Source organism: Hevea brasiliensis, chromosome 17 (genome assembly GCF_030052815.1).
Source record: "Hevea brasiliensis isolate MT/VB/25A 57/8 chromosome 17, ASM3005281v1, whole genome shotgun sequence".
In the NCBI taxonomy this organism is placed as follows: domain Eukaryota; kingdom Viridiplantae; phylum Streptophyta; class Magnoliopsida; order Malpighiales; family Euphorbiaceae; genus Hevea; species Hevea brasiliensis.
The window spans coordinates 55,611,513-55,631,867 of record NC_079509.1 but is presented as its reverse complement, the minus strand read 5'-3'; the positions used below and the strand labels follow the sequence as shown (position 1 = coordinate 55,631,867).

The 20,355-nt window shown below is 34.3% G+C and overlaps 1 protein-coding gene and 1 non-coding gene across 2 annotated transcripts; both read left to right on the top strand.

Moving 5' to 3' along the window:
• The first annotated feature begins 182 nt into the window (after positions 1-182).
• LOC110646083 (uncharacterized) lies at positions 183-13,893 on the top strand. Its single transcript, XM_058139538.1, has 2 exons — positions 183-1,719; positions 13,210-13,893. The coding sequence occupies exon 1, from the start codon at positions 269-271 to the stop codon at positions 1,646-1,648; it is 1,380 nt and encodes a 459-aa protein (XP_057995521.1). The 5' UTR covers positions 183-268; the 3' UTR covers positions 1,649-1,719; positions 13,210-13,893.
• On the top strand, positions 9,867-9,973 carry LOC131175674 (small nucleolar RNA R71). Its single transcript, XR_009145866.1, has one exon. It is a non-coding gene; the product is annotated as a small nucleolar RNA R71 (small nucleolar RNA).
• Positions 13,894-20,355: the final 6,462 nt, after the last annotated feature.

Here is a 20,355-nt window from a genome sequence, read left to right as displayed (position 1 = left end):
AATTTTATTAAAATAAAGATCACATAATAATTTCCCGATTTGAGATTAAATTAATGTAATTTGGATTCTAAACCCAAAAATGAATGCCCAAAGCCCTAACCAATTATGGGCTAGAAGTCATAATCTAAATTCGATTAATACCTTTGGGGTAGTCTCCAACCAATCCAAAACGACGATGGATCGACGCATCACGTTAATGTAGCTGTTTCCACCTTCCACAATCACAGGCATTACACAACACCAACACAGATCTCTATACTTGCAATCCATGGCGACCTTAGACGAAATTATGCAAATCAAACCGAAACCAGTGCCGAAACGTTTCGTCAAAAACCAAATCCCAGAAACTACCCTAAACGACTCATCTCTCAATGCCGCCATCTCCCTCTTGCCCTCCAACTACAACTTGGAAGTCCACAAGTGTGTCTGGCGCATCCGCTCCACCAGAGCCAAGCGTCTCGCTCTCCAGCTCCCTGAGGGCCTGCTTATGTATTCGCTTATTCTTTCGGATATATTCACCGCCTTCGCCGGCGTTACCCACTGTTTCGTCCTCGGCGACGTCACTTATGGCGCCTGTTGTGTGGACGACCTCTCCGCCTTGGCGTTAGGTGCTGATCTTCTAATTCACTATGGCCATAGCTGCTTGGTCCCCATCGATGCTACGAAAGTTCCTTGCCTTTACGTTTTTGTTGACATTAAAATCGATGTTGAGCGCCTGATTAGCACCATCAAACTCAATTTGAATGATAAAAAAAGCATTGTTCTCGCGGGTACTATTCAGTTCGCATCTGCGATTCGAGAAGCAAAGCCTGAGTTGGAAAAGCTGGGCCTTTCGGTTTTGATCCCTCAATCGAAACCCTTATCTGCCGGTGAAGTTTTGGGTTGCACGGCACCCAGAATATCATCGAAATCTGTAATTGGTAGTTTCAGTGACATGGTTGTGGTATTTGTGGCGGACGGGAGGTTCCATTTGGAGGCGTTTATGATAGCTAATCCTGAGATTAGTGCGTTTAGGTATGACCCATATCTGGGGAAGCTGTTTCTTGAGGAATATGATCATCAAGGAATGAAGGAGACGAGGAAGAGGGCAATAGAGAGGGCAAGGGAAGCCAAGAGTTGGGGGATTGTGTTGGGCACATTGGGAAGGCAAGGCAATCCGAGGATTTTAGATAGGTTGGAGAAGAAGATGAGAGAAAAACATTTTTCTTATACCTTTGTTTTGATGTCAGAGATTAGTCCTACCAGGATTGCCTTATTTGAGCAATCTGTGGATGCTTGGATTCAGATTGCATGTCCTCGGCTCTCTATTGATTGGGGAGAGGCATTTGAGAAGCCTCTTTTGACACCTTTTGAAGCAGAGATTGCTGTTGGGGATTTACCAGGTTGGTGGGAGAAGGATAAGAGTGTAGTGGCAAACTCAGGGTGTTGCAATGGTCTTGGATGTGGGCACAGCAATGGATTGTGTTCTGGATGTGGCAATGAAGCTGCAAAGGATGTAAAGGGTGTAGGTGATTCTTTTGCTGGTGATTATCCCATGGATTTCTGTGCTCAGGATGGTGGGGAGTGGAATTCCTCTTATTTGAAGAAAGCAACTCGCCTTATAAGAAGAAATGTGGTGTCCTCTACCAGTGATGGTGCTGCTTTGTAGCATCACTACCTCTTAAGGATTGTATTACACGTGCTTTGTAGCATCATTAGCCCATAAAGATTTTATTACAAGTAAGTATGTCCAACTTTGCTTATATGTTTAATCTTGATGTTTTAGAATATGGAGGTTATTTTTGCATCTGTTTTGCCCTTGGTTCAATTTTGGTTTTGGAAGAAGTATGGATTTTATTTATTAATTTATTTTTATCTACCCTGAAGGCATGATTCAAAAATAGTAATTCTGTAGAATGCACAGACTAAAGTACTTGTCTTAAAAGTGGTATCATGATCACTTGGTACAATTGCACTTCAAAACAAGTTGATCTTAGAAAAATACTAGGATGTTGCAGCGACGTTGACAAATAAAAATAAAAATACTAGTAAATAACCGTTTGATGCTAGTGAAAGATGCTCTGTTAACCTCTATGGATATTAAATTGTTATGCTTAGCTGAGATTGACAATGGGAAGAAAAATGTTGCTAGAAATTATGCTGAGCTGAGGCAGACAATGGGAAGGAATCATGAAGCTGTTATGAACTTGAGTTTGGATAATGTCCAAGGGCTGCTGGGTTGAGGTTTATTATTGTTTTTGCCTTTGTGTTTGCAACCTATTGTGGAAGAACTAGCGGTGCTTGTTAGAGAGAACTGTCCGGTCTCTGAGTATTTAGGAGATTCAATTCTGGAATGAACTTAGCTGCCCTTTAGTTGATTTCAACTAGCTTTTAAATACAAAAATATAGCAGAAAAACCAATAAAGATTCTCCAGTTTTTAAATGACTTTAGTTTATTTGCAGCAAGAGAAGTTTAAAATGTAAAACTCAAACAGCCACATCTAATCCAGCTTCTTTTTCCCATGTGAATAGCGCCTGTAGATCTGTCTAAAGTGGGTATCCACCTTAACTGAATTTCCCTGTTCCACATTGGGGCTCGTAACAGATGCCCTAGAAAAGATTAAGCTATTAAGATTAACCAACTTATGTCAAAAACATTGAAAAAATAAGGGGAGATTAGCATCAGGAAAAAAAACCACTCTAAAATCTATCATTTTGCCACATTGAATGCCTCTCAGTAGAAAATAAAAATAATGGAATAATGGACTAAAATGGATATGTTGCCCATGGTGATATTGTGTCCGCAAGTGCACGGGTTACAGTAGTATAGTTTTAAAAATAATATCGATCCCACAGGGAATTGTGCTTAAATTGGAAATAAAAGGATAAGCTAATTAGAATGGCAAAATTTAAAGATATAAAATGAAATTTAAAAATTAAAATTGGTATTTGAGGAATTTAAACTAAATCAAACAATTAACTAAATTAATTAAACTAAATTACCAAAATTTAATTTGAAATTTCTATTTATGAAATTGAGAGGAATTGAATCTAAATTCAATAAAAATTAAAGTGATTCTAGAGATTGTATTTTCAATATTGTTTGCATGTGGTTTATCCCTAATTTTGCCAAACATATGAGAATTGCAATTTTGAGGGAAATCAATTCTTAAATCTTTAAAACCTTTTTCAAGCATTTCAAAGTTGGTATTCATTAAATCAAACCCTGTTTTCACGGTATTTCAAACTTAACAAAAACCCAATTAAAGCTCTAATTGATTTTGGAAAGTCCCCTTAATCCTCTTAGCTTATCTTATCTCTAATACCAAGAAAACTAAGTTTATTGCAAGATTATCTATCCCAAATATTCACTTGTCAGTCCATCTATTAAGGATTAAAGCTTAACTTAATGAGGGCCCATTTATCAAGCAAGGCAACAAGCTCACAAGCAATAAATCAAAATATAACAAACCTCATTTAAATGACTAAATCAGTTCAAAACCACAATACAAAGCAATATTTACAAACCCATCTCTAGAATCTCAAATAACTACTCACAAATCATAGTTTCAAGACAAACCCAAGTGTATAAATGAAGAAATAATGAGAATCTAAGCTAAGGAGTAGAAAAACCCAGAAGAATGCTGATAAATCTGCTGCTAGAGAGTGCAGAAAATGGCCCCTGCTGCTGCTGCAAAATGCCTTCACGTGCTCCTCTCTTTCTCTCCTTCTTTCTTGCCAAAAATGCCTCCCTTCCTCCTTATGTAAAGAAATAGATAAAGGAGGTTTTATATGGGTCAGATATCTGCCCTAGAATGGGTAAAAAGGTAGAAGATTTCAGAGAAAGTGAGATATAAAATCAGAGTAACGAAAATGCCACGTCAGCCATTTCCAGTAAAAACGACATAAGCTGAATCGGTTGTGTCGCGGGTTGTGTAACCTGCGGCCTGAGAAAAACTGCATATCTGACGATCGACACAACCTGTGACATAAGCTAAATCGGTTGTGCTGCAGGTTGTGAAGCTCTCGGCCATTTTTTAGCTCAACTTCAAAAATTTTTGCAATTCAACTCTAATTTCCTCCAAATGGCTACTCTGATCAAAATACACCAAATTTCTCCAAATTTAACCTACAAAACAAATAAATTCCAAAAATTAAACTAAGAAGTGTAAAAATTATAAAATTGACTAAATATATGTTAATATCTATAATAATAGCTATGAACAAGGGTAAATTATGTGCAAAAATTACACCTAAATGATGATATAAAATGCATGCATCAAATTCCCCCATACTCAAACTCTTGCTTGTCCCCAAGCAAAATTTTCATTAAAACTCATTTGGAAGGGAATAGAATCAGTCTTTGAAAACACAAAAATCACTAATACAAACCACCAACTTACCTCTAGCCACCAACATTCCAAGTTCCCACCAGCGAAGCACAAAGAATGAAGCAATCACTCTCAACAATTACAGAATAGCTAAGAATTAACCAATCAACCCAAGCAACAAATACTAACCAGCTACAAGAGTCAATTGTGCCAAAGCAAACCTAAATGAAATAGATAGCCAATGTGTCTCAAATAGATGGTGAGTAATGTATGGAAGATTATATTGCCAAACCCATATGCAAGCATAAAAGATCTAACTCCACTAATGTAACAAGTATTTTTCAAAGAATCATTAGGTCTTTTTAAGGGTTGTAATGGGGTCTAATAGGGTAAAATTATGGTTAACAAAGAAAGGGAATAAGGGAAACAAAATATGAGAATAATATTAATCATGAAACTCAAAGTGCATCTAATATTCTTTTTCTTTTTTTTTTTATCAAGAGGAAAGAAATTCACGATGAATCTCAAGTGCTATCACAATGATTATATAAAGGGACTATTTTTTATACTTTATTTTATTTTATTTATTTATTATTTATTTTTTTTTCTTTGATTTTGTATGTGTCCCTATTTCATGTCACACCCAAAATTACCTTTGGGATATTTTGGTGACCCTTTTTTTTTTTTAATCAACTTTTCACAATTACTCTAGCACTTTTCAAGATGTTTCAATCATCCAACCTTTTTTTTTATGCACTTAATTGCTAAAATATTATTCTCATAAATAGGTGGTAGTGTTTAGGTTTAATGGCTAGGTAAATGATTTGGGTTCCAAAGAAATTAGGGAATTAAGGTTCAAGGGGGTTTGCAAGAGTTGAAATGAAATTAAGGTAGGTTAAGGCTAAATGTGAGGTTTAAAATATGAAGGAATACCTAAATCATATTCTTATCAAATGCAAGTTAAAAATTTCGCTTTGAAAGATCTAAGATGCTTGTTCTAGGAATGGTGAAACGACAATGACCATTTTCTTCCTTAAAGGCTTATTCAGACACTCAAAACTCAAAATAACTAATCAGAATCTGCATACCTAGATAAATATATTAATTTTCAGCTATTAAGTAAGAGAAAGAATAATGCTTAAGACTTTGTACTCAGCTGGAACTTTCATTCCACTAACCATCTAAAGGCAAGTTGGATTGCTTGAATAAGTGGCTTATGGAATTCAAAGACTGGTTTAAATATTCAAAAATTTTAAATGAATAAATGAAATGCATGAGTGTATAAATGTATAGTCAACCTATATGTAACTAAGTATGCATAACTAAGTATATGAAGCTATATGCAGTGTATATAAGTGAATATGTACAAGTATGAAGTAATGAATGAGTATGTCACTATATGCAAGTGAAAAGGAAAAATAATTTTTGCAAAAAATTTACCCTCTCCCCCATACTCAGAATGAACATTGTCCTCAATGTTAAAAGATTGCAAGGAATGGGATAATTTGGCTATATGTGCATAAAGAATTATTACCCTGTTTCATAAGTGATAGCACAACTTGTGTTGAAAGTGACACAAGCTGAGATAATAATTGTTACCTCATTGAAGGTGTAGTCAATTTAATTAAATAAAATGTTGACAGCTGCTGCACTCATTGCAAAAGAAACAGTGGAATGGAATCTATTAAAACAATTAAACTCAAAAAGTTGAAATAGGGAAGTTAAGCTCAAAAATATAACCATCAAGTGTAAATCTGAAGTAACATATTAAAGCAAGTGAGCAAAGCACTAAAGATTCAAAAGAAAAAATATACGTATGAGCAACTAAAAATAAAAAAAATATACTGAATAAGCAAATGTTTCAAGTGAAAGAAAAGCAACACAAGCAAAATATTAACAAAACAAGCTATTAAAAAAAAAACTAATTAATTAAGGAACTAAAATAAAGACATGAAATTTTTTTTTTTTAATGGCTTAGTGGGCTTTTTGGGCTTTGGTTGGTTGCGGGCCCATTCTGGTGAAGTGGGTTGTCAACCTGCAAAACCAATTAAACAACACAAGTTAGAACACAAGGATGGAGGTTGTGCTGGAAGTTGTGAAATCTGCTGCCCAAATTTTGCCCAGTGAACATAAGCGACGACACAACCAAAATCGGTTATGCCGCAGGTTATGAAATAATCTGCCCAAAATGCGCCCAGTGAACACAAGCGACGACACAACCAAAATCGGTTATGCCGCAGGTTGTGAAATCTGTTGCCCAAATTTGACAAAATTTCATAGTACCTGAAAAATTAAAACAATTTAGATTTCAAATGATTAGACCTTCATAACATGAATTCTAATTGTTCAACTTGTTATGTTCATTAAATTCTCATACAACTCAACTCAACTCAACTAAGCCTTTATCCTAAAAATTTGGGGTCGGCTATATGGATTCGCTTTTTCCACTCTGAACGATTTTGGGTTAAATCCTCAGAAATGTGTAACATTAAATTCTCATAAAAAATAATTTTTTTCAAAGCATCAATTCACACATTCACATTCAAATAATTTTCCTTTTAAACCAAGATGTCAAAATTTGGAAAAACTTTCTCTTAAAATTAACAAAAAGGGCAATGAGTCCAGCAATATCCACCAGCAAATACTCAACAATAGAAAGATGAAAATTATAAGTGAACAAATTTAAGACTAGAATTTAAAGCTAAAATTTAAAGCTAGAACTAAAGCAAAATTTTTAATGCTCATTTGCTTGCAATGAATTGTATCCCATCTGCACAAAAAAATAAGAACAATGTCAAACTCTGAATAAGGAGTATAGAAAAAAAACTTAAAACAAATATATATGAAAGAAATAAAGAATCAATGAAAAATTATGGGTTATGTCCAAAAATGCTAAGTTTAGGTCTTTAGCTTGACCTTACTCACTCAAGATTTTATGGAGAATGAGAGAGATAGCAGGTTGCTATCTTCTCAATTGGCTCACCAACTGAATAGTGCCTCAACCTTTGCCCATTTACCTTAAAATTATCAGATTTTTTACCAAAAATTTCCACAGCACCATGAGGTAAAACTTTCACAACTTTAAATGGACCTGACCACCTTGATTTTAATTTTCCTGGAAAAAATTTCAACCTTGAATTGAATAAGAGAACTAAATCTCCTTCTTTAAAGTCCTTTTTCTTGATATGCTTATCATGCCATTTTTTAGTTCTTTCTTTATAGATCCTAGCATTTTCATAAGCATCAACTCTCAGTTCTTCTAACTCATCAAGTTGTAAAAATCTTTTGTGTCCAGCAGCTTGTAATTTCAGGATTTCCTTTTTCACAACATTCTTCATTGTAGGATTCAATCTTCTTTCGTGTTCAATGGAAGGTTTATTATTTAGCTCTAGGAAAATCCTATGCATATAGACTGTTGGACTAATTCCCTTTATATCATCAATTGCATAACCCAAAACTCTTCTATATTCTCTCAAAACTCTCAACAATTTTTCATTCTCAATATCAGTCAAAGATGCATTAATTATAACAGGATATGTTCCATTGGGTCCAAGAAAAGCATACCTGAGGTTGGAAGGAAGAGTTTAAGATCTACCTTTGGGGCATCCTCTACCTTTAATGACGGTGGTTTAATCTCCAAAGTTTGCACTCCTTCAAGTTGAAAAATTGTGACTTCAAGATGTGGTGGAGAGCTCTCCAAGTGTTGTGCAAAAGCAGCTATGTTGTGATTGTCATCATCAATGCTCCCACCATGGACTAAGCAATTTTCAAGTGGGTCTTGTGGATAGCTTTTTTTGAAATGCTCTTGAACAATCTCATCAATAATAGCTTTTTCTGAAATGCTCTTGAACAATCTCATCAATAATGTCTACCCGCAAACAAGACTCAACTTCTTCATGTTTCCTTTTCATGGCTGGATTGATGTTGAATATCATTTGATCATCTCCCACTCTAAGTGTCAATTTCTCACCCTTTACATCAATTAATGCACCAACTGTTGCCAAAAAGGGTCTTCCCAATAAGATAGGAACTTTTGTGTCTTCTTCCATATCTAAAATGACAAAGTCCACCGGAATGTAGAATTTCCCAACCTTGATAGGCACATTTTCTAGAATGCCTTCTGGATATTTAATTGAACGGTCAACCAATGAAAGATACATGTTTGTGGGCTTCAACTCTCCCATATTCAACTTCTCATAAATTGAAAGTAGCATTAGGCTTACACTAGCTCCAAGATTATATAAGGCATTTGCCACACAATTATCACCTATATGACAAGGAATGGAAAACACACCCGGATCTTTGAGTTTGGAAGGTAACTTCTTCTGAATTATAGCACTGCATTGCTCTCCCAAGTTAATGGTGTCATAATCTTCTAGCCTTCTCTTGTTAGTAAGAATCTCCTTCAAAAACTTGGCATAACTTGGCATTTGGGATAGTGCCTCAGTGAATGGCACATTGATATACAACTTTTTTAGCACTTCAAGGAATTTGCCAAATTGTTTGTCTAGCTTATGCTTGATGAATCTTTGAGGGTAGGGAAGGGTGGGCTTGTAAGGCTCAGGTGGGATGTATGGTTTCTCTCCCTCATCTTGCTCACTTTTGCTTTCTTCTTCTTTTTCATTTTTCTTGCTCTCAACTGAATTTTCTTCTTTTATGCTCTCTTTTTCTTCTCTCTTGCTTTCACTCTCTTGACCAACTTTCTTACCACTTCTTAAGGTCACAACCTTACATTGTTCATGAGGGTTTTGTGGTTGGCTAGGTAGTTTCCCATAGGATTTGCTTCCCGATGAGCTTGCTTGTTGAGCCAATTGAGTCTCCAACATACGGTTATGGACTTGTAATTGATCCATGGTTTATCTCATGTGTTGCATTTCTTCCTCCAATTTGCTATTCATCTTGCTTTGTTCAGCAAAAAATTTCTCCATCATGCTTTCCAAGGTTGGCTTCGATTCATGAGGTGGAAGGGATTGTTGTGCTCTTGCTTGATATCCAGGTTGTGGCTGCCTTGTGGGCTGAAATTGAGGCTTATTCTGCTGCATATACTGCTGGTTATGAGCATAGTTTGAGCTTTGACCTTGTTGAGCAAAAGTTGCTAGTGGTCTCCATGTTGAGTTGTTCACATTAGAGTAAGAATTTCCCATAGGTTTTTGTTGATAACCTCCTGCATAAGCAGCTTGTTCTTGCAAATAATCATCACCATAAGAAGAGTAATCAACTCCACAACTTTGAGTTCCATCTGTGTAGGCAACTTGTTGCATAGTTGTAGGAGTTGAGGTTGTTGCCTTTGTGCAAAAATCACTAAGAAGCTGAGTCAACTGATCAAATCTTGCATTCATGTAACTAACTGAGTCAAGTTCATAAATTCCAGCATTCTTTGGCTCAAGTGCTCTAGGATTTCCCCATAAATGGGTATTATGAGCAATCTTCTATAATAGATCATAGCATTCTTCACTTGTCATTCTCATGAAATCTCCTCCTGCTTGTGAATCAATTGTGTTTCTTATGGCTGGAGTAACTCTGGTGTAGAAATTCTGAACAATCATCCATTTAGGTATTTCATGATGAGGACATTGCCTTTCAAGCTCCTTAAATCTCATCCAAGATTCATACAAAGTTTCATCATCTCTTGGCTTAAAAGCTACCATCAAATTTCTCAAATGAGTGGTCTTCCCAGGTGGGAAAAATTGAGATAGAAAAGCTTGAGATAGCTGCTCCCAAGTAGCTATAGTAGCTTGTGGAAGTGAGTCATACCACTCCAATGCTGAATCCCGAAGAGAAAATGGAAATAAGGTGAGCCGAATCACTTCATCTGAAACTCCAGGTTGCCTTTGTGTGCCACATATCATCAAAAATTTCTTCAAATGAGAATGAGGATTTTCAAGTGGACTACCTCCAAATTGTGAATTCTGAACCATTTGAATGAGACCAGTCTTTAACTCAAATTGATTAGCTCCAATAATAGGTCTGTTATCTCTCACATCTGCACATCTAGGAAAAGCATAGTCTAACATGGATCTTCTCTAAGGATCATTTTGATTAACCACTTCATTTTGCCTATTTTGCTCATTTCCTCTATTATCTCCACTAATAGCTCTATTTTGATTCTCCATATTTTCAATTGTCTCCTCTTGCTCAAATCTTTGTTGTTCTTCTTTTTCTGCTTCCTTTCTTCTCTTGTATTCCTTTTTGTTGGCTCGACAGAATTTTTCAATTTCAGGGTTGAACAACAATTCAGTATCACTTGTGCTTTTCGATCGTCTCATAAACAAGAAAAGTACCTGAAAAACACAAGGAATAGTAGTGAAAATAAAAGAAAATAAAAATTCTAATTAGCTTAAAACAATTAAAATCCAACTTAAAAACAAACAATTCCCCGGCAACGACGCCAAAAACTTGATATTGTGTCCGCAAGTGCACGGGTCACAGTAGTATAGTTTTAAAAATGATATCGATCCCACAGGGAATTGTGCTTAAATTGGAAATAAAAGGATAAGCTAATTAGAATGGCAAAATTTAAAGATATAAAATGAAATTTAAAAATTAAAATTGGTATTTGAGGAATTTAAACTAAATCAAACAATTAACTAAATTAATTAAACTAGATTACCAAAATTTAATTTGAAATTTCTATTTATGAAATTGAGAGGAATTAAATCTAAATTCAATAAAAATTAAAGTGATTCTAGAGATTGGATTTTCAATATTGTTTGCATGTGGTTTATCCCTAATTTAGCCAAACATATGAGAATTGCAATTTTGAGGGAAATCAATTCTTAAATCTTTGAAACCTTTTTCAAGCATTTCAAAGTTGGTATTCATTAAATCAAACCCTGTTTTCACGGTATTTCAAACCTAACAAAAACCCAATTAAAGCTCTAATTGATTTTGGAAAGTCCCCTTAATCCTCTTAGCTTATCTCTAACACCAAGAAAACTAAGTTTATTACAAGATTATCTATCCCAAATATTCACTTTTCAGTCCATCTATTAAGGATTAAAGCTTAACTTAATGAGGGCCCATTTATCAAGCAAGGCAACAAGCTCACAAGCAATAAATCAAAATGTAACAAACCTCATTTAAATGACTAAATCAGTTCAAAACCACAATACAAAGCAATATTTATAAACCCATCTCTAGAATCTCAAATAACTACTCACAAATCATAGTTTCAAGACAAACCCAAGTGTATAAATGAAGAAATAATGAGAATCTAAGCTAAGGAGTAGAAAAACCCAGAAGAATGCTGATAAATCTGCTGCTGGAGAGTGCAGAAAATGGCCCATGCTGCTGCTGCAAAATGCCTTCACGTGCTCCTCTCTTTCTCTCCTTCTTTCTTGCCAAAAATGCCTCCCTTCCTCCTTATGGAAAGAAATAGATAAAGGAGGTTTTATATGGGTCAGATATCTGCCCTAGAATGGGTAAAAAGGTGGAAGATTCCAAAGAAAGTGAGGTATAAAATCAGAGTAACGAAAATGCCACGTCAGCCATTTCCATTAAAAACGACATAAGCTGAATCGGTTGTGTCGCGGGTTGTGTCGTAGGTTGTGTAACCTGCGGCCTGAGAAAAACTGCATATCTGACGATCGACACAACCTGCGACATAAGCTAAATCGGTTGTGCTGCAGGTTGTGAAGCTCTCGGCCATTTTTTAGCTCAACTTCAAAAATTTTTGCAATTCAACTCTAATTTCCTCCAAATGGCTACTCTGATCAAAATACACCAAATTTCTCCAAATTTAACCTACAAAACAAATAAATTCCAAAAATTAAACTAAGAAGTGTAAAAATTATAAAATTGACTAAATATATGTTAATATCTATAATAATAGCTATGAACAAGGGTAAATTATGTGCAAAAATTACACCTAAATGATGATATAAAATGCATGCATCACATGGCAATTGTTCTATTGCTCAAATCCAAGTCCTAATTCTAGATTAATTGTTTTCCCTTGAGAAATATCTATAAAAATAGGAACCTACTTCTCAAACCAAATTTTGGAAGGCTCAACCATCCACTTAGGACCTTACCAATAAAGAAGATGATAGGACTTCATTTAGCTCCTCATTGTAGGGTTGAGCATTCAGCAGGTCCTATTCAGTTCGAAATTTAATAAAACTGAACTAAATTCAACTGAATCCATTTCAGTAGTTAAATCAAACCGAATAGAAATAATTTGATTTGGATCATTGGTTTTTAATATTAATACACACACACACACACACACACACACATAATTCTAGTCAGTTTCATTAATTCGTTTTTCCCCCCTAAACCAAACCTAATTGAATTAACATTATTACTTGCAAACCAAACCAAACTGGAAAAAAAAAAAAAACCAAATTCGATTTGGTTTTCCGATTTGAACTGAACGATGCTTACTTTAATGGCAGAATTTTAATTATTAGCACCTAGGATAATTCCCTTTGGCAAAGAGTGCAGGTGTATCTAGAAAATTCAAGTGAAACTTCCATATCAAATTCCCAATTTAATTCACTTGACTGATAAATTGGAGTGCCAACACTTACATTTATAGAATTAGAAATTAGCTCACTTTGTTAATCGTCTCTACAGAGAGATCAAGTTTTTTCAGCACTTACACTTGATAGAAACATTTTGGATTGCATTAAACTAATAATCAAATGCATGACTTTACCCTAAGTTATCTCAATACTGAGATGAGGGAGGCCCTCATCTTTGCTTACCAATATGAGCTCTTCAATGCCCAACCAGTCTCAAGTAAATGGATGGGAAATCAAAGCTTTACTTCCTCGCTAATAAGATCATCTGTTACATAAAATGCATTGTTCTCTTAGTTTTATTTTTCTATATGTCTATCTTTTGTAATCATACGTGGTTGCAATGCATGATATTTATAACAAAGGTATGTGAACAGGTGGTGTGTGCATATGCCCATCAATAATTCGCAAGATTTCTTCTGAATCACAATGAAGACCAGGAATTGAATTGGACATCTGAATCATTTCCAACAGAATCCCTGAATTGTCTCTTGTAGTTTCTCTTAATCAATTATTTATGAAAATATCTCCTCGTCAGTTGCGGTAGACAAATTGAATATGGAAAGCTTTTTCATGTAATATGAGAAGCTATCGAGAAGATGAGGCGAGTATATCTACTCCCAGGAAGCTGCTGGCATCAAGCCACACAGAATCAAAAGCACATATCCAATGGCGGTAAAATTTGCAGTGTGTAAAATGTCCCCAGCATCTGCCTGTGGTGTTCAGCTGATCCTATCTCCTCTAAGTTAGCTTCAGCACATCATGTTTCTCAAGTTATTCTCAGATGGATGCGCCAGCTACAACGTACAGCAGCAAGGTTTGCTTGAAGAGGTCATTATTACTCATGACTGAATAGGGGTGAGCATCGGTTGGTTCAGTTTGGAAAATCAAATATCCAAATAAACCAAAATTTTTAGCAGGCCAAACCAAACAGAATTAGGGAGAAAATTGAAAAATCGAATCAAATTGAAAAAATTAAAATTTTTAGCAGACTAGACCAAATCAATCTGATTTGGTTTAGTTTGATTCAATTTTATTTATCAATTGTGGTTTCATCTTGATCTTGTTTTTCTTTGATTTATTTTGGACTCATTTCTTACTCAATTTTCTTTATATTTTATATTTTAAACTTTAATTTAAGATTTAATAATAATTAATTTTGAAAATAAATTATTCAATTTGATTCTACTGATTTTTGGTGTCAATTTTTCAACGATGCAATAATAATTCATCAATTATTCAATGTCTTCTACATCCAATTCATGCCATGGTGGCTTTCCTGTGACCATCTCAATAATAATGCAACCCAGAGATCAAATATTTAAAGCTGGTGATATCTCAATAAGCTTTACAGATTCAGGAGACATGTACAAGGGAGTTTTACGGAAAGTGTACTGGTAAAAGAATTTCCTTGAATCGTCTTCATCAGGCTCTTTTGCTAAGCCAAAATCTGTAATCTTGAGTTGACTTAATTCTTGTTGATCAGAAAGGAAAACAAGGATATTGGCCGGCTTAAGATCACAATGAATATATCAATTATTATGTATGGATGATAACCTTTTAAGAATCATCTGAGTGTATCGCCTTACATCACATTTAAGTATTTTTCTTCCATATTTGTTTATCAAGTCTGCAAGACTACCACTAGGAGTATATTCCAGTAGTAAGTTATAAATTGTCATACAATTCTCATGACTCGAACAGTCTCTATAGCATTGAATAACTCCTTCAGAGCCAAAAAGACTAAGCAAAATCTTCAATTCTTTCTGCAGAGAGAAAGAATCTATTATCAGCGCAGACTTCACAGCAAGTGGTGGGGAAATAATGTTGGTCGGTATGGCCAAGAAGACAGAGCCGTAGGATCCCTTACCCAAGCACTTTCCGCGAACCCAGTCCATGGTGAGCGAATACAGGTTATAGTGGATGATGAGCGAGAATAGTACCGTAGAATCCTTGGGTATGTGGTGTATATAGATAATATATATAATCCATTTCCTTGTAGGATTTAGTATATATAATCCTTTTCCTTGTAGGATTTATTTTTAATTTCTTTAAGGAAAGGAAGATAAATACATTAAAAGCCCTTGTGGGTATACAATTATATCTTTAAAGTTTATTATTTTATTAAATTAAAATAAAAAAGATATGTCCACGGTAACATTAAATAATAAAAAAAAAAGTTTAGAATCCTTGGATGAGTGAGAACAGTACAGTATGTAAAATCCTTGAATAAATAGTACAACATATATTATCCTTTTCCTTGTAGGATTTATTTTTAATTTCTTTAAGGAAAATGACAAAAACATCAAAGGCCCTTGTGTTTATATGCAATTGTATATTTAGTTTTATTTTCTTAAATTAAATATGTTATTTTTTTATTTTTATTTAATTTATCTTTCTTAAAATAAAATGATATATACAATACTAATTAGTAAAAAACTGTACTTTTATTTTGTTTATATTGTGTTTATACTTATATGAAAAAAAAAAAAAAAAAAAAAAAAAAGCATGCAATGGATTATTATTTATTTGAGTGAGGTGAGGAGAGTTTGATTTTAACTTATATATATATAATAATAAAATGATATATTTTTATTTTTATTTTTATTCAAAACACTTATCTTCAATTTAAGTAATAAAAATTTTGGATGACCTATAATAGTTGGTTTTAAGTTATTTTTTATGATGTGACCCTTATTAAATTAAAATTTTATATTTTATCTCTAGTAATTTAACACTTATCAAGAAAAGATTTTAATTAATTAAAAATAATATTTTTGAATTAAATTCTCTCTCCCCTGTTATCTCTCTATCCACAACCTAATAATCTAAATTGCCCATATAAATACTTCAATAATGATACTGTAATTTCATAAATGCACGAAATCATGAAAAGTAATATGGTATAATTATCAATTCTATTTATTTTGTTTAGCCATTCAAATTTTATTATTAACACAAACCCATAATCTATCTGTGTTTTTTTTTCTTTTTTTTGGTCATCAAGAGATGTATCCCAACTATTAGCCAATCAGACTAATCACTCCCTGAATACCCATAATAGCCTGGAAATCACGAGATAGCGAGCTATAAGACCCCGAATCAAATGGTACACTTACATCCCTCATACTCAAACCAGAGATTTCTCCCAAGCCCATAATCTATTTCCCAATAATAAAATAAATTGTAGTTAATTCATTAACCACTATGATTATTTCCAAAATTTCACATATCAAATCTTTTGCTCTCACTCCAATTATTATTTCTGTTATATCTATTACTATTATTTACAAATACACAATTTTCCTTCCTTTTCGTTGCTAGTTGAAATCAATTAAATGCCACAATGGTTGATATCCAAAAGTATAAATACAAATAATAAATAATTATATAAATAAAGAAAATTAATACAAAATTTCTGAAATTAAAATTAAATTCAACCTATATGCCCTAGTTGAGAATGTAGCTCCTCATAAAATCAAAATTAATAACAATTGTTTATCATAGACCTAGAATCATTGCAATCACAATAAAAATAAATCCTAAAATAAGACAAATTCAAAAGGAAAAAACTCTAATCAAGAAATAAATCTAGCGTGAGTCTTCAATCTCCTTTCAAAAACGACTAGCTTTGTTGAATCTTGATCTCCATCAGAGTTTTGTGCTGCCAAAGTCTCCAACCAGATGAAAAGTTATGCTTATAAAGAGCTAAGACCAGCTGAGTTGAGGAGCAAAATCAAACACAAAAGACAGGACCACTTGAAAGAACACGCACAACCAAGTTGTGCGCCTTGGCCACTTCCCATGGCCCGGGTGTGACTCTCACCGCAACTTTTATTTATTATTTTGTATGGATGATAAACCTTTGTGAATCATTCGAATTTATTGTCTCACATCACATTTATATATTTTTTCTTCACATTAGACAATCTCTATAACAATGAATAACTCCTTTGAAGCTAAAATGACTAAACAAAGTCTTCGATTTTTTCTGCAGAGAGAGAATCTATTATTTCACAGCAAGCAGTGGTGAAATAATATTGATTGGTATGGCCAAGAAGACAGAGCTATAGAATCCTTCCCAAGCACTTTCTGCGAAGCCAATCCATAGTGAGCCAATACAGGTTACAGTAAATGATAAGTGAGAATAGTACGGTATAATCCTTTGGTAGACAGCATGTATAGTATGTGTAAACCTTTTCCTTGTGGGATTTACTTTTAAATTCACAGGGTCGTTTGGCCTTGGAGAGCTGGTGTTTGATTGAACATCCTTTTTGGCGTTTCATAAATTCGCTTCTAACTAGAGGCAATTACAAGCGCATAACTATTCAGTGCCAATCTTCCGAGGTCGTCTCTCTCTATTCAGATCCCCAACTTGCAAATCTATTTCATCAATTTCAAAAACTCCCAAATTTATCCAAAAATTCCAAAGGAAATGGCGCTGAGTAAGTTCTACAGCGAGATAAAGGAGTTGAAAGTGAAGTAAGTGCCCAACTAGGTAAAGCCGATGCTATCAATCGATTACGTGAAGAAATAGGTGCAGAAAGCTTTGGACAGTTACCACGCCAATTACATGAAGACCAGCTCCGTTGATCCTCTCTACCATGATGGCGGCATGATCTTTTCCAACCTTGTTGCTCTTCCGGAGGAGCACTGCCACTTCGAGCACCAGCAACACTAAGGAGCATGGCCACTGATTCGTTGACTTATCAATTCATCATCTGTTAGTGATTTAGTGAACTTCCTGTGAGTTGATTTTACTAACATTGATTTTCTTGATGTTTTATTTTGTGTTTCTGGATATGGTAGGCAGGAAGATACTATTGATAGTTTTTCTTTTTTTACACTCTGCATCTCATTGCTTCAGGAAATTTGAATCATATACAGCAGAACAAAATGATTGTATGTCATTCTCTGGTGTCTTTGATCTACAATGAGTTTCATTAGAGATATCTTTTGCCTGCCATTGTATGATGTCTTTGATCTTACAATTTACAATATCTCTTCTACATGTAGCTTGGAGCTTGGGTGCATCAGGAGTTAGAACAGCAGATGCCCTAATCTGATATTCCATCCAAAATTCTTTGTCAAGTGATCAAAATTGATCTTCAGGTAGGTTTTGGCTCATCTGTTATATTCTTGTGGACTTTAGGCTGAACCTAAAACAGACCAAGTATGTGCATATATATCAATACTTCCTGGGCCTGATGCAAGCTAGTCTGTCTGTCTTACTTTTGCAAATGAAGCATCCATGAGCATTTTCATTGTGGTTCTTTTTATATTTTTGCCCCGTATTTTCCTTATTATTTCCCTCTATATGAATCAGCAAAGAGAGTTTACTGGCAGCAATCCTGAACTCCTGGAACCTGCAGAAAGATGCACGGTGAATTCATTTTAGAAAACACTTGCTGCTTCGGATGTAAGCAAGAATTGTACTTCAAATATTTATCAAAAGCATGCATAGGAATGTCTACCAGCATTGGTCAGTATCTAAAATAAATTATTGTTTCCTTCCCTGCTGTGTATTGTGATGTGTTTACTTCTCTCTCATTGATGGTTATGATTTTCCTATTTGTTCAGGATATGATTGCAAAAGATCTGCACGGCAACGAGTGGAATTTCCAACATGTTAATCAGAGTAAGCAATAGTTACATTGCTATTCCGTGACGCGATGCTGAATAATTGTCTAGAGGTGGCAATTAATTAGCTACATTGGCTTAAATATGCTTTCTATTATTTTGTATGTGCTTTCTATTATTTTGTTCTACTGTATACGATTGTTAATTGAGAATTTATGGAAATCGTGACATTTTTGTTTTTTTTGTTATATCTATGCATTTAGAATGGAGGAGAAAGAGAATACATATAGCCGACCCCAAATTTTTGGGATAAATGTTTAGTTGAGTTGAGTTGAGTTGAGTTATATCTATGCATTTGCATGTGTTTAGACTTGCAACTAAAGCTATACATGTTTCTGTTCTATAGGGTGTAAACATCAACTTGAGCACCCAGTTGCAGAAAGTCAGAAGAAGGAAAGAACAATTTTAGTAATATTTTTAGAGGTTAATTAGTTTCCCTTTTTTTTTTCCTTGTATTACAAAGACTCCAAATTTTCTTTCCAATTCAAGAATTTTTATTTATGAGTTGTACTTAGAAATAATGAATATTATTACATAATAAATTTAATTTTTTGAGTTGTATTAATGTGTTCAATTTAGTTATTATTTATTTAAATATTAAATTTAGTTGCAAAACAAGAAAATATAACCAGATGTGAATCACACTAGCTATAAAAATGATTGCCATAAATATCACGAAAAAAAGGCATAAAAATTAATAATATTGCAAGTCATCATTATAAAACAATTATTAAAAAATTAAAATTGAAATCAAATCCTTTAAACTGCCTCTACAAACCTTCTCTAATTCAATAATCATGATGGCTTGAACAAGCATTGGGGTGGTTTAAACTGCCTCCGAATCAAGTGTAGGGGCGGTTTACAACGCTGATATAAACCTCCCCTATACCATGACCTACCTAGCGCTTGACGAAATCGCCTCCATGTCATTGAGACGATGGTTACGGAGACGGTCATGAGGCAGTTTTGTGAACTGCCTCTAGCAAATATAGGGGCGGTGCCTTGAAAAAACTGTAGTTAATAGTGGAATTAAGGGATCATCTCATATTATGAAATTGTCAAGTCTTTGGGTGGGAAATTTACATGTGGATAATAATTATCTTGTTGTATCTCTTTTTGAACATCTTCATATAATTTTCTTCTTCTGAGTAGCTGAAGGTAATAATTATTGTGGATCTATCGGTGCAATGATTTGAATATCTCTAAAATCTTAAGTTTATGGCATTCAGGGATGAGTGACCTTTGTTAACACAGAAAAGTGTCTTAAAAATGTCTTGACAGCATGAATTAGTATGGGAAAAAAGAAAAAGACAGAAAAGGGATTGTTCTTTTAGTGCTATCTTGAATGACAATTCACCTCGTTTGTAGTATTCTTATTTTATTCTGCAAGAATAAGTAGCATCTTTTTATTAATTGATACAAATAGTGTGCAAAATTAACAAGTTCCATTTATTCTCGCCTCCTTGTTTTCTCTTTGACTATATTGCAACGTACCAAACATGACACAATTGTATGACCTTTCATCATTATGTGGACTCAAGGCTGTCTTCTGTAGTTGATATTTCCAGGGCACCGGCCATCTCTTTTTGTCGAGGACATCCTTGGAAGTAATTAAATCCTTATTGCTTGCTTTCTAATTTAACTTCCCATTGCTGAAGTATCTTTGTTTGTGAATTGTTACTTCGCCCTGAAGGCCTGGAATGTTCAAAACGGTGGAGCTTTGGCCATTCTGGTTTTAGATGACAAGAGTGAACAAATGATTACAATGGACACCCCTGAATAAGAAAATGCAGATGCTGACTATCTGTCAAGATGTATAAGAGCTCTGTACACGATGTTGTCCTTGTTGGTGGCTCCACCAGGATTTCGAAGTATATGTATAT